The 15,351-nt window shown below is 43.7% G+C and overlaps 1 protein-coding gene across 5 annotated transcripts in view; it reads left to right on the top strand.

Annotated features, from left to right (window-relative positions):
* RTN4 (reticulon 4) overlaps window positions 1–15,351 on the top strand; it is a 77,467-nt gene that overhangs the window by 43,049 nt on the left and 19,067 nt on the right. For 3 of the 5 annotated variants that reach the window (XM_066625988.1, XM_066625979.1, XM_066625970.1), the window contains one exon: window positions 14,960–15,167. In XM_066625988.1, the coding sequence (XP_066482085.1) occupies window positions 14,960–15,167 (208 nt within the window). Of the gene's footprint in view, window positions 1–4,269; window positions 4,465–12,634; window positions 12,735–14,959; window positions 15,168–15,351 lie in introns of those variants that run through there. The other 2 variants (XM_066625994.1, XM_066626001.1) reach the window with 2 other exon arrangements.

Below are 15,351 nucleotides of genomic sequence, written 5' to 3'. Positions count from 1 at the left end.
TAAAGTCATGCACATTGGGGTAAAAAATCAAAACTTTAGATATAGGCTGATGGGTTCTGAGCTGTCTGTGACAGATCAGGAGAGAGATCTTGGGGTGGTGGTGGACAGGTCGATGAAAGTGTCGACCCAATGTGCGGCGGCAGTGAAGAAGGCCAATTCTATGCTTGGGATCATTAGGAAGGGTATTGAGAACAAAACGGCTAGTATTATAATGCTGCTGTACAAATCGATGGTAAGGCCACACCTGGAGTATTGTGTCCAGTTCTGGTCGCCGCATCTCAAAAAAGACATAGTGGAAATGGAAAAGGTGCAAAAGAGAGCGACTAAGATGATTACGGGGTTGGGGCACCTTCCTTATGAGGAAAGGCTACGGCGTTTGGGCCTCTTCAGCCTAGAAAAGAGACGCTTGAGGGGGGACATGATTGAGACATACAAAATTATGCAGGGAATGGACAGAATGGATAGGGAGATGCTCTTTACGCTCTCAGATAATACCAGAACCAGGGGACATCCACTAAAATTGAGTGTTGGGCGGGTTAGGACAGACAAAAGAAAATATTTCTTTACTCAGCGTGTGGTTGGTCTGTGGAACTCCTTGCCACAGGATGTGGTGCTGGCGTCTAGCCTAGACACCTTTAAAAGGGGATTGGACAAGTTTCTGGAGGAAAAATCCATTATGGGGTACAAGCCATGATGTGTATGCACAACCTCCTGATTTTAGAAATGGGTTATGTCAGAATGCCAGATGCAGGGGAGGGCACCAGGATGAGGTCTCTTGTTATCTGGTGTGCTCCCTGGGGCATTTGGTGGGCCGCTGTGAGATACAGGAAGCTGGACTAGATGGGCCTATGGCCTGATCCAGTGGGGCTGTTCTTATGTTCTTATGAACAACAAAACTGAATCAAGGGAACCCCAAAAATCCATGATGAAAAAGGCAGATGAAATCTCTGCTGAAAGCCTGGCAAGGAGGAGGTCAGGTGTTACATCAAGTAAGAATGAGATCCACAAAAAGGGAACTATCACTGAGAGAGCTTTTGAATGTGTTCCCACCACCTTGGTCTGAAAAGATGTAAAGTATGCAAGTGAGTCTCCCCTCTAAATCCCAACTGACAGGTAGGTTCATATGAAGAGAAACTCTCCATATGAATTGAAGGGCTACCATTTTATAACATCTTGTATGGGGAAACCTGGCTTAAATGCCTCTGCCCTGATAAAACACTAATCCTGCCTTAAGCACTTTTCTGTGAAAAGTATTCCTATCTATTGCCTCAGTACAGCTTAATACATGTGAATGTTGCCAGGGGGTTTGGTGCCATCTAGTGCTTACAAACTGAAAAGTAATTTTCAGTTATATTTCATGCGTGCAAAATACGGTGTCCATCTACAGGTGTTTATAAGCAGATTTTTCATTCATGGATCTGGCTCAATGCAGGCCCCCCAGACCCACATTGAACCAGATTCGGCTTCACCGAAGTGTCCCCCCTCCGAAGGGGACCACTGCGGGCTTCAGAATGGGCCAGAGAGGAGAAAAAATGCAATTTCTGATTTCCTGAGGGGAAACTAGCTTTTTTCACCATATTAGGCATTCTGAGGCCTGGGGAAGCCCTCTAGGCACTTCCCCAGGTCTCAGAATGCCGTATATGGCAAAAAAACCTTCCGATTTCCCAAGGGAAACCGGAAGTGGTGTATTTACGCCTCTCTAGGCCATTCAAGCCTGCAGAGGCAGCAGGTGGATGCACGCTGCCTCTGCAAGCTTCAAAAAGCCCTCCGGAGTGGACTGGAGCCTAGCTCTGGTCCCTTTCGGTGGGACAAAGGGGTGGAAAATTGCAGATTGAATCATCTGCAATTTTCTGTATCAGCAAGGGATCTGAGAATGGATCCCTCACGGATACCAAGGCCCAACCTATATAGTCATTCTTAAGGATTAAACATTACATTATGTTTCTCTCTTCTCCCCCCCCCCAGCTGCTATTTTTTACCCCAGTTAAACATACATGCAGGATCCGATTGTCCATTTAATGTAGCATGTAGATTGACTCTTAAGGCTTCCATTTCTGGAGGCATTAAATTTTGTTAGAGCTAAACATCTCATTAAATATCCATCAGGATACTTGGATGATAATGCTAATATTCCTTCAACATTAAGGAATTCTTGAAATGGTAAGTCATGTGTGATTGACAGCTGTTGCATTGTTTTGTTTCATGAATAATTTGTTTATTTAGATGTGTTATGGTATTTTATAGCTGTCACAAACTAGGAGATCATGCAAAGGGAAGAAGGAATGCATGACACTAAAGCCCATTCATGATGGTCATGGCAACTGAGCTTAATTAGGTCTGATTGGTTATGAGGCTTCATAAGAAACAGACTTGCTAAATAAATGTATGAAATGCTTGCTGCAAGCTGCTCCGCTCTCCTCAGACTTGCACCACCTCGGAGGTGGCACAAGTCCGAGGAGACAATGTGCTTAAATGTGTTGGAACTATTGGATTCTTCTTAATTTATTTCCTATTTTTGGATTATGTTAATTGTGAATGATGTGTGGTCCTGTCCTGCTCTTTTCTGTTTGCCTGGAACAGTCTCCAAAACTGGGGGGCTGTAAGACTGTTTAGTAGCCCAGGACTAGGACCTCAGTGCCTTGCTAATCTTCCTAGCCAGCTAGCAGAATAAAATTTGTATGAAAAACTGTCAAATTCTGCTGTATTTGTAAAAAGCAGAGCATTGTTGTTGTTGTTCATACTTCCCAGGCTTTGCTCTGCATTCAGAAGGTCTAGACACGTGTATTCTAATTCTAAATCACTGCACTGCACTTGAGCATCTGCCTGCAGTGCTGGTACAGTGCCACGCACTGTGATGCAGCACTAGTGTAGCTGGTAGCAGAGCTGTTGGTGCTGTTCAGATGATCTGAAGCATATAGTTGGCCACCTCAAGACCTATTTAGTGCTATATGTGATGTCCAGAACTATCCATTGTAAGCTAGAGTCAAGCTTGACACCCTGTTGCAAATCTTTCGAGAGTGGGTTGAGTGATGTTTGGTCAAATTATGCTACTACTGCAGCAGTTCAGACAGTAGGTTTCTGGAACCACAGGATTTTAGAAAGAGTAGTGAGTTGGGTGCCCCAGAGATTGGCCTTTCAGCATCAACACAGACATTGAGGGTGATGGTTATATGTCAATTTCATATACAACTCACCTTTTTATTTCTCCAGGAATTTAAAAACATGAATTATTTGTAGTTGGCTACGCTGGTGGCTGTTGTGTGCACGTTACCTTATATCTAATGTGTGGTAGTTGTTGAGGGGTGTGTGTGTTTAAATTCTTTTAATGTTCAATGCTGCTTTGAGAGTCTTTTTACTGAAAGTGTGGAACATTGTGAACACACGTATGAAGCTGTTTTGTACTTAATTGACCACAGACCCTTCCAGCTGAATATTGTGTACTGTAGCGGCACTGTCTGAGGTCGAGGCCTTTCCCAGCCCAACTTGGAGGTGTCAGGCGTTGTACTTCTGCATACAAATTAGGTGTTCTATCTCTCTCTCCCCTAGAGATACAAACCGTATCTAAAAATAAATAAAACCAACACTTGAGCATCTGTAAAAGACCTGTGAAGGGTGAGAGCCGAGGCGGCTAAGAGATGAGTTCTGCATTCCAAGGATTAGGATATCCCTCAGTTGTTCTCATCTTGGCCATGAGCTCGCCAGATGGCTTTAGATGGGTCTCTATTCTTGCAACCTTTTCCACTTCCCCACTTCCAACATGCAGATAATAATGCTGTTCCACCCAGCAAGGTGGATGTAAGGATTGCTGAGTGCGTGAGCATGTGTGAAACTCCTTAAACTATTGAAATTAATTACATAACTGTACTTGTCAGAGTGCAGATGCTGAGCTTTAATTTTCTTTACAACTCCTGCCTGTTTTGTGCTTCTGTTTTGTGTTGCTCTGGGCAAGCATTTTATAAGGACTCATTGTATCGTAACAAACACATGAGCTGCCTTGCACAATCCTCCATAATGCTCTAGCAGCCCAAGAGCATTTGGCTGCATACAGCATGAAAAAGCTGTGTGTGTGTGTGTGTGGGGGGGGGAATTGCAGTGTCAGTCTCTCTTTTTCCTCCTCCCCCCTGCATAAGTATTGGTACCAGTAACAAGCAAACAGTTGCTATGGTAAGCAGCTTGAATTGAAGAATTAGTGCTGGAGGTATCAGTAGCCTAGTTACAGATTGCACTGCGTCAGTCTGCTCCACACCCAGAAGACAGTCAGGTGACTTAAGTCCTGCAGCAGTTGTGCAGCAGGCAGGAGACTGCAGACCTCTGCTGGAGGAAGCCTGATGTTTCATCTCTCAAGTGCTTTATTTCTCCAAAGGCAGCCTTTCCATTGGGATGCATAATTGATAATCCCAGCTGGAGGGGCAGATCCATTTTGAAGAGCGATGGACAGTCAGCCAAGCAGTTGGAAGGATAAGGGTATTTGCAGTTTTATTGCTTTGTTTTTTAAGCTTTTAAGGATGCTGTGTGTTGTCTTCCATACAAAAGAGGCTTATAGCTTGCATGTGCTGGAGGAATAAACTGTAAAGGACGTGAGATCTAAAGGAGAGGGGAAGCAACTGTTAGAAGATCAGTGCTGAAGAATATCTAATTTTAAATATGGGGGTGCATGGGGTGGGGAGGGATTGTTTGCCTGACACTGCAAATGTTTTAGTGGATTAAGCCCTGTGACCTGACGGCACAGAACAGCTTGCCTTTGGTATGTCCTGGCTGGAGAAATGACAGGGCCAGCCTCTGTAGATCTGCTTGCTGTAGATGTGTGTGTAAGTGAGAGAGAGAAGGTATTGCTTGTGGTTAATTCAGTGTACGGTAATTGTCAAACGAATGTGCTTCAGCCACTGAATGTAGTGCAGTCCTTCAGTCCTCCTTACCAAGCATAGACAAAGTCCAGAATTCCAGTTTTCATTCACTGCTGCTTTCCCTCACTCTACCAGGCTATTTTTAGATTGTCATTTTAATGCATGTTGTATGGTTTGATTTACACAACTGTTTTGAATCCAAGCAGAACTGTTTGGAGCAGATTCCTATGGAAGCTGGACAGTCTGAAATGGGTTAGGCCAAATAAGCAGCTTGGGTTAAATTTCTGACCTTTGTCCCATTGGCCTTGGTTTTCTCCATGTTGCAAAAGTGAAAGAAATTAGGTCTGTCTTGCACATTTAAGCTTTGGATTGTACTAGAAGAAAAAAGCAGGCTTTTTAAATCTCCCAATCAGCCAAAGTAATACTTTACTTAAAGATTGGGATGTGTGGAAGTGGGGGGGATCCCAGCTTGACTGATCCAGGGCCCAAAGGTCTCAATCCTGCATTTCAAAAATGTGCAAAGCTGATACAGCTCAGCCACTTTGGAATCGGCCTTGGCGATTCCCCCCCCACCCCGCTTCTTGAAATGTTTCTATTTCACAAACATGTTGAACTTGTGAGAACAGCCAAAATGTGTGTGCAACAGATTGGGATTGGGAACTGGGCGAGAAGGAAACTGTGTCCAGTATGAACATCGCAGCAATAGTTCCCCCCTCTGGTGGTACGAAATCCCAGTCTTGGTAAGTAAATGGGTTACTTTTCAGTAGTGAATTAAGTTGCATCAGACTGATGAGAAAACAAAATAGTCTAACCTCATTAAAGATAATGAAGTGTCTAAAAGCTTCTCCAGATGGAGGTTTTCCCTAATATTGGGGCATAGAGATCCAAAGCATCTCATACCCTCAAGCCACATAGGGGGGATTGTGCTGATCCCCTGTAGTCCAAATGGCAGAAGCAGGATTAGTAGGGTCAGCAGAAGGGCCATAGCTGGGGGTGGGGACTATAGCTCAGTGGAGCATAGGCTTTGCGTGTGGAAGGTCTTGGTCCAGTCCCTGGCATTTTCAGGTAGGGTTAGGAAAGACCCTAATCTGAAACCTTGGAGATCTGCTGCCAGTTGGTATAGAGCAGGGGTCTCCAAACCCAGGCCCGGGGGCCAGATGCCGCCTGCAGAAAGCTTCTGTCTGGCCCACGGCCAGCCTCTGATCCCCTGAGAGCCTCTGGCCCAGTTGACCAAACACAACCAGAGTTGTCCTTGTGGGGTGGGGGAATGGGGGTCCATTTAAGTGTGTGTGCTTTATTTCTTGGGCTGTTTTGGTGCTTGGAGAATTCCTGGACATTTAAGCCTATTCATTCATTCATTTCAGTCATTCATCTCTAGAAGTTCCATCTCTAATGTATTTATTTACATTTTATATTTAATTTTTTTTCCGGCCCTTGACACCGCGCCAGATATTTGATGTGTCCCTTTGGCCGAAAAGTTTAGAGGCCCCTGGTATAGAACAGCGTTCTCAAAATGTGCTCCTAGGAGCCCTTCAGGGGCTCCACGGGCACGCCATAAGTGACTGCCATCTGCCCCCTGCATGATTTGCTCACCCATCCCTCCCACCTGTCTGTTTGTGGCTCTCCTTCCTCACTCCCCTTGTGTTCTGGCAGTATTCAACATTGGGCTTGACACTGTACTGCTCCACAAGTGCGCTCGTGTGCTAGAGTTCCCTGAGGCTCCTTTAAGGAGTGTAAAGGGCTCCAGAGACCCAAAAGTTTGAGAACTGCTGGTATAGAGAGCAATAAATTAGATGGACCAGTGATCTGATAAGGCAGAAGGCAGGTTTATATGGGAGGCATAGTCCAAACATGAAGCTGCCACAGGATTGTTGCACAATATTTTATGCACTACTTGTGTGCATCGCTACTTCCCACATTTCCAGTGTAATGCTAAAACTGTTATTAGGATGCAACTGAAAACCATTTTGAATCACCTTAACGCTTCCTTTGCTTTATAAATAAAATTTGCTGCCTGTCCTGTAGCTGTCATTTTGTGCCAAGACCAGACGAGGCCTTAGAAAAGTCCCTTTAGTAGATTTGGCAAAGAAGACTGCAAAGTTCTTGCCAAAGAAATAAGCAAGCTTGCTTTAAGTACATAGCTTCAGGAAAGGGGCAAAGTCCACAAACGGATTAGTGCAGGTCTGAATGCAAACAGAGAAACAAAGGCTGCAATCCTTCACAATACACTTCCTTGCAAGAAAGCCTCGTGGGGATTAATGAGATTTACTCACCAGCTGTACGTGCAACATGGCAGTGGGAGTTGGTCCTTTCACAGCTCAGGTTTTTTGTTTTTCCCCCTCCCATGTTAGAAACAGAAACAAAAAGAGTGTAACCTGGTGACAGGTAGGGAGCTTGAAAAATGGCGTAGCTTGCAGTTTCCAGTATGAGCTGGTGCAGATAAATCCTTGCTTCTAGAACCTCCTGACACAACTCAGCAAAACGGTCAGTGGGGATGGAAGCCTGTGCAAAGGGAGGTGCACCTGTTTTGCTGGAGCATTTCCCAGGTTGGAGATAGATTCCCACCAATCTCACATCTGATGGATACTGCGTGCATCCCCCCATCCTATTCCTGTCCAACATCTTTTTTATGGGCAGCTGATCCTGGCCCTAAATCTCCAGATATATTGATTGGCTGGCTTTGGGAGTTTAATGAAAGGCAGGTACTTAACTACACCTGCATGAAGCAGTCTAGAATGAAATGCAGGCAGTGACTTTCCATTCTTATCAGACAGGATATGCTGCATCCATGCATGCAAGAGCATTTCTTGATGCATGCATAAAAAGAGTTCCCTCAGGGAGAGCTCCAAGCAAGATCCTTGTTAATACATCATTCTGAATAACAGTCTCAGGGTATAGCTTGTCCCTGTCTCCCTGCCCAACTCCCTCCTTATGCTAAACTAGGGGTGTCCAAAGTTTTTGGCAGGAGGGCCACATCATCTCCCTGACACTGTGGCGGGGGCTGGGGAAAAAAAGAATTAATTTACATTTAAAATTTGAATAAATTTACATAAGTTTACATAAATGAATATATTAAAGATGAACTTATACGAATGAACGAAGGTCTTGCAATAGCTCAAAGCCTATAAAAGGCCTTGCACAAAGCAAGGCTGGCCTTTCCTTTGCTGCTGCTGCTGCTGCATCACAGATGTGAAACAGCAAGCAGTGGAGCAAACCCTCATCCCACAACTCATGCAAGAGGTCAAACAGTTGCCCTGGTGCTGAGAGCAGTTGTGTTGGGCCAGTGCAGGCTCTGAGGGCCAACAAATCTCCAGAGGACCAGAGGCTCATTGGAGACTGGGAGCTCCCTGAGGGCCACATTGAGAGGCCTCGAGGGCCGCAAGTGGCCCCAGGGCCGGGGTTTGGGCACCCCTGTGCTAAAGCAGCACAAACAAAAGCAATTAAGAATTTCCTGTCTTGTATTTTGAGGATTAATTGTAAATCATTGATGTTGCTAGCTTTGTGTGTGGGGTTTAAGGCCTGTCGTGTTTTGGTGGTACTAGTTGGTTGCAGCTTGGAACTTCTTATGCTACTCTATCCCCAGCGGGTATCTGTAGAAAATGTATCTATCCCTGAGATCTATCCCTGAGAAATGTATCTGGAAAATGGATCAAACCAATTATGGAGGGGGGCAGGGTGAAGAAGGTGGTTTGCATAATGTTAGCAATTTTAAAAAGTGATTGGTTCTTTGGAATTTTTTGTTAGTATGAGGGTGTGCATGCAAATAAGGAGATGAGGACTAAGGGGATTGAGCCAGAAAGAGTCATCATTCGAAGATGGATACATGAGCATTATTTAGTTTCCAGTAGTTGCGCTGGAAAAAATGCCCCCGTTTTTTTAGCAGGATGGTTTTTCTTGCATAACTCCTCTGTCCAGTTAGGCTGTCATTGGTGGGCAGATTTGATTTGCATGTTGGAATTGGCCAGGTGTATCTAGCTCTGTGCTAAACCATTAGGTTTTATGGTTCCTGTGTTATGCAAGAACCTTGGGATTTTTTGAAAAACTGATCTTCTGACACCGGCTCCTACTGTGCAATTGGAAATGCTATGCTGGGTCAGTACAAGGGTCCGTCAAGCTTGACAGAGGCTGTCTACTAAACACCCAGATGCCTCAGGGTGATTCTTAAACAGTTCTGTCCCTAGGTTTATTTGGTAACCACAACTGTGTTGTTCTGAGATGATGAAAGGTACTCTGATGGATGTAGTTTTTGTCCTTGTGATGCTTTCATCTGAAGCATATGGGCATTAAAAGAAAAAACAGTCCAGCTCTGAAAAATACATTTTAAGTCTTGCACTGTGCCTGCTTAGCCATGACTGAAATCTAGCTATCTAGTAAGAAGGCCATGTTACATTACGAAACTGACAGTATCTGGCTGGTGTGTTTCTTTGAAATGGATCTATCTGTGTTGCTTTCATGTTTACAAATGTCTGCCTGCTTATTTTATGTATGAGACTTGCAGTTAGGAGAAGGTCCAGAAAGATTTTCCTGGCTTTCGTTTAGAATGATACTAGTTGAGCTTATACAGTATCTGCGGACATCAAAATGCAGTTATGATACTGGGGTAATTGAGTCGAAATTGAAATAACTTGCTAAAGCAGTTGGTTCAGTTGTCTTTACCTGGCTGTTAATGATATCTTCCATATTTTATTTGCAAATGTCGGCTTTGAGACATGCAACTGCTTGAAGTTCAATCTCAAGATTTGCTTCTGCTAGTCTAGACATGCTTATGACATTTGTTCTTGTAGATGTGCTTCAGTGTAAGTAAGTACAGTGATGTACAGTGGGGCAGGAAATCAAAATTTCACATACATACTGATGGACTCTGAGCTGTCTGATGGATCAGGAACTAAATCTTGGCGTTCTGGTAGACTGCTTGATGAAAGTCAACGCGGTGCGTGGTGACAGTGAAGAAGGCCAATTCCATGCTTGGCATAATTAAAAAAGGCTGAGAATAAAGCTGCCAATATTATGCCATTGTATGAATCAATGGCAGGGAATATTGGAAAAAGTGCAGAAGAGTGCCCAAGATTTACTGGGCTGGGGCACCTCCCTAACAAGGAAAGGCTAAAGCATTTGAGGCTCTTCAGTCTAGAAAGAAGATGCCTGAGGGTACGCAAATGAGACATAAAATTATGCTTGGGGTGTATAAAGTTCTTTTCCCTCTCACACAACACTGGAGGCAGTCCACTAAAATGGAGGGGGAGTTAGAAAGGACAAAAGGAAATATTTCTTTACCCAGTGTGTAATAAATCTGTGAAACTTCTTGCCATAGGATGTGGTGATCTCACCTGGTGTAGATGTTTTTCAAAGGGGATTAGACAAATTTATGAAGATAAATTCCAACACTGGTTACAAGCCATGATGAATCAATTTTTGCATATGTCGCCATGGCTTGGCATCCATGGGGGTACTGTTCCTGGAACCACTGTAGATGCACAAACCCATGAACAATCAAATCTGCAGGTCTTGTCACATAACACTCCAAAAATGACTGGAGCAGAGTCATTCAGGCCATGTCTGGCTCACTGTGCATCAGGAGAACTGCGTTGAGTCAGATCTGCAGATGAAAAATCCATGGAAAAGAAGTCTTGCCCTGTACTTCTGAGTTTTAGAGGTAGCCTTTCTCTGAATGTCAGGTGCAGGGGAGTGGCAATTGGATACAGGTGTTTTGTTGTTGTGTGCTCCCAGAGGCAGCTCTGGTTGGCCACTGTGAGATACAGGAAGCTGGACTAAATGGACCCTTGGCCTGATCCAGCAGGGCTGTTATGTTCTTATGATATGTTCACTGGCTCTTCTGTTGCAATGCCATGCTTCAGTTTTGCTTTCCTACTATAGGGAGATGTCCCAGAACCGCTGTGTTGGAGCTCAGGGCTTTGTCTAGAGCTTCCGGTGCAGCCAGGATAGTATGAGGGTAATCACTTCTCAGTTGCTGAAGGAATGTGAGAAACATTGTTACAAAGTCAGGCTCTGACCACTTATTTCTCAACTCAATCGCATGTCTAGTTCATTCCTAATTTGATTTTGAGCACTAGATTTTGGGGGGTGTTATGATTCACAACATTGCCTTCCACATGGTACCTGATGTGGTCATTAAATTTGAAAGTGTCTAGTCCTTGTGTTAGGTGAAACATCAGAAGCTAAATCGGAACAAGCACCTGGGAGTGGTGGTGGTGCTGGGTCTGCTGTGCTTTCACAATGTTCTTTCCTGATGTCAGTTGTCTTTCCTCTTGCCTCCTGATGTCTTTCCTCTTGCCCCTTAGCCCACTAGCTCTTAGTTCCTGTACCCAATGTGCATTGTTTCTGCGCTCGCACAGTGCAAGCCCCAAATTTCAGTGTAGAATTTGGGAGCTGAAGAGTGTCTGTTTTCATTACCAATACGCTTCTAACTCTTAGTACTGAGAGCTTGAAAAATGTTTGCAGTAGTTTTTGTGAACAAACTGTGAACTGATTTGTGAACAAACTGTGGCTTGTGGCGATCCATGTTGGAAGCTTCTCCTCTCCCCTCATGTGCAAAGGAGTGAGGAAGAGGAGGGAGTGCATGAATCCAAGGTTTCCACCTGTTTTCATTCTCATGTTGAATCATGGTTGTCATGTCTGAATTGGGCAGTCTGAGAAAATCTTTAGAAAGAGGCAATCCACCTTTCACTTTGTTTAAAGTGGCAGAGGGTAGAGAATGAGGGCGTAGTTATGTCTTCTCTAAGGTGTTCAGGGCAGAATATACTGCCCCCTCCCCACTTTATCCTCACAATTGCCCTGAGAGATAGTGGCTGACCCAAGATTGTTCCATAAGCTTCATACCTGAACAGGGACTTGCACCCTCTGTATCGCATTGGCTTTGTCTGAACTTGTAATGCTTTTTGTGGGTTAAACCTAAACTGGCTGATCACTTTGACCCAGTTTACTCTTCTAAACTCCTTAGGTATAGCATGTGGAGGGGGACAAGGAACAGAATATTCCCTGATACAAAAAAAAATCCATGTTAGAAAACTAGCATGCGGGCAAAAAGAATACCTGATATACTAGATTTCTGTGTAGAAGGAATTTTATGTAATAAAGCCTTTGTATTGCACTTTGGAACCAATTAAATGGCAAATCTAATCCTATAGAAATGGAAGGAGATGGATGTTAATTATCTGGTTTCCTTCTCCTTCTCCAACTTGAGTTATGGTGACTTGTCATTTAAAAAAAAAAGCACAACCCAGGTTAAGTAGTGATTTAAGTATGTGCATAAGTTGTTCTTAGTCTTCAGGTGTATACAGATATGTAGTTATTTTTATTATGGCTTCTCTAAATTTTTGAAGGAGAAAAATCATGCTGTTTGCGGAGGGATTTGCCTAAGCGGGAAAATTCAATTAATATACTTCTGTGTGTTCAGAATTAGAGGTGCTTGCTCAAAAGCTGCAGAATATTCATTATTTCTTGCAGGTTTCTCATTGTAGTGCACATCCAAAAGGGAACTAATTGTGCAAATTGTTGTAATTACCACTGTAAATAAACTGATGCCTCAGTATATTTAGAGCAATATTGAAGAAAAGTAAACAGGGAGAGCATGCCGACGGTGCTTTCTAGATGGTATCATCTATCCCATCCTCAGATATGCCTTGATGCAGCCTCTTTCTAAAGAGGAATGCTAGGTATGGCTTAAATCCTTGCCTGGCTGTCTCTCCTCAAAGCCTAAATGTGGAGTAGAGCTACTGGGGAGTTCTAACTGTGTAGTGATGAGACAGTAGGCAGTTGCATGTATCAGATGACCTTTGCGTGCCCTAGCAGGAAGTGGAAAGCCTTGCAAGTCAGCTGTGTAAAAGCCGAGTGCATGCAGGCAACACGCTCGCAAGATGGATGCCAGAAGTGGTGAGTGTCTGTGTGTGTGTGTGTGTGTGGTGTTGCATGCTGAGAGCTCTTGAACGGTGAGGCATTGGTTGCCTTAAATACAAAGGAGAATGAAACACTTGCCACTGTGTTTTCTTTTGTGGGGAAGAGCATGCCTGAAATAGAAGGAAAATTATTTTGGTGGAACAGCTGTGGCTATAAAATCATTATAAAAAAAAAATTGAAGATTTTGCAGCTCTGCCTTATCAAGACACTTGCTTAAAAGCAAAGGAAAAGCAGTAATTGGATGAGCTGTGTAAGTAAAGCACTATGTTGGCAGTGCTATTTTTGGATATACCAAGTGACAGTTCTTGCTTGCCAAATGCAGTCAGCGACATTTGCTTTAGAGAAGGCCTTGGTTTTTTTATTACGTTTGAAGGACAAAAATTGTAATGTTCTCCCACTTCAGACTTAAAATAAATGTGCCTTTGGGGAGAGGCTGAGAGTCCTCCTGTGGGTCTCTGTGTATGCATTTAGCCTGCATTTAAAAGCAAATAAAACTTTAATCTTGCAAATCATTTAAATTCTGTAAAGTTATTATATTGCCTGTGAATGGGGAAACATCTCTTAACTGTCGGCCTTGGATTACAAAAAATCAAACCCTTTGCTTTTAACTACTTATGCAGATATATGCAACATTCATGAGTGTTGCATGTGCACACATGGAAGAAAGCTGCAACTACATTTCTGCATTAAAATGAAACTTTGTATACAACACTGGGTTGGATGGCATTTATTGTTGCTTCAATGTTTTGAACCACCATCCTCCAGGGGCTGCTTCATCAGTAATACATTCAAGCATATGCTCTGTGTTTCAGAGTGTCTTATGTCTGTATTTAGGTTTTAGGGACAGAGGGCCAAGGATCTAAGCTGTTTTGGTTGGTAAACAAGATGCGTTTACAATCCACCCTCTAAAGGCTGCTTCTCATGTTGTGCTGTTCTCATCCTGGTGTTCTGTTTGGGGGTGTATATCTTCCATATGATTGTGGATGCATGTGTGTTTCTCTTGTCCCTGATGGTTGCTGCTGGCTTTTCTGTGAACTGTCAAAACATTGTTGTTTCAATGGGCCTTTGAGGTCAATGCAAGCTGATAACTACTTACTGTATGTTATTCCTGCACTTTGTTTGCTGTTATACTTTCTTCTGGTGGTGGTGTTGGTTTTTTTTAGTCCAAGGGGTACCATTATTGAGCCCTTTTGAGAGCTGTTGGAAATGGGGCCCATTTTGGCCATCTAACTGTTCCTGTGGTACCTGGTGTTAGAAATTTATTATGCTAACGGGGGGAAAAACTAGCCTTGCAGATTCTGAAAACTCTCATGTGTTGCTAAGTAGCACTCAGAGTTGGAAGGGACTTACAAGTCTACTGGTCCAGACCCCTGCTTGTAACAGGGAATCTTAGAGCAGCGATTTTCAACCTTTTTCATCTCATGGCACACTGACAAGTCACTAAAATTGTCAAGGCACACCATCAGGTTTTTTACAATTGACAAGGCACACCATGCTGCCAATGGGGGGCTCACATTCCCATTGGCCCTACTAATAAATGACCTTCCCCAAATTCCAGTGGCACACCTGTGGATCACTCGTGGCACACCAGTGTGCCATGGCACAGTAGTTGAAAGTGGCTGTCTTAGAACATCTCTAGCAGGTGCCTGTCAAGCCTCTGCTTGAAAATCTTTGAAGAGAGAAAATCTGCTACCGTCCTTGATAATTGGTTCCACTGCCAAACTGCCCTTACTGCTAAGAATTTCTTCCTGTCCAACCAGATCTGCTCCCAACAGATCTATGAAATTCTGTCTTGTGGACTGTTCCTTACTGCCTACCTGGGGCAAGTGTTGTCAGTCCTAAAGAAGCAGATGAGTGATGAGTTGCTCTCCTGAGAAGAAAAACATCAGGGATGAGAACTCCACTTGGCTGCAGTAAAGGAAAATAACAGCACAATCCTATGCTGTCTACTCAGAAGTAAGCCCCTTTGCCTTCAGTGGGCTTATTTCTAGGAAAGAGTGTAGAGGATTGCAGCCTAAAACCACCAATCAGGTGCCATTAGTAGTCAGAGAGTGTTGGACTGTGTTTATACCAAGTTTGCCACTCATGCTGTTCATCTAGGATGAATTCTGTATTTCTGATTGAACAAGACAGGAGGTGTTGCTCTGACTGGGAATATTAGAAACCTGTGTGCTAATCTCCTTTCCTTTTTAAATCTCTAGTTGTTGACCTCCTTTACTGGCGAGAAGTTAAGAAGACAGGCGTGGTGTTTGGAGCTAGCTTGTTCCTGCTGCTTTCCTTAACGGTTTTCAGTATTGTGAGTGTGGTTGCTTACATTGCCTTGGCCGTTCTGTCAGTGACCATCAGTTTTAGGATATACAAGGGAGTTATTCAGGCAATCCAAAAGTCTGATGAAGGCCATCCATTTAGGTAAGTGGATTTTTTCCTACTGTTGCGGCAGAGTGGTGGTAGTGGTGGTGGTGGTGGGGGGAGTGGAATGGTAGTAGCACTTAGATTATCTTCCTGTCCAAACTCCCTTGGTACAGTTCAAGGGATGTAATCTAGGAAAAAACAACCAATGTTCATGAAATGCCATGAAGGAAACTAATTGCAC

Source organism: Tiliqua scincoides, chromosome 1 (genome assembly GCF_035046505.1).
Source record: "Tiliqua scincoides isolate rTilSci1 chromosome 1, rTilSci1.hap2, whole genome shotgun sequence".
In the NCBI taxonomy this organism is placed as follows: Eukaryota; Metazoa; Chordata; class Lepidosauria; order Squamata; family Scincidae; genus Tiliqua; species Tiliqua scincoides.
This window is presented reverse-complemented; position numbering and strand designations above follow the sequence as displayed.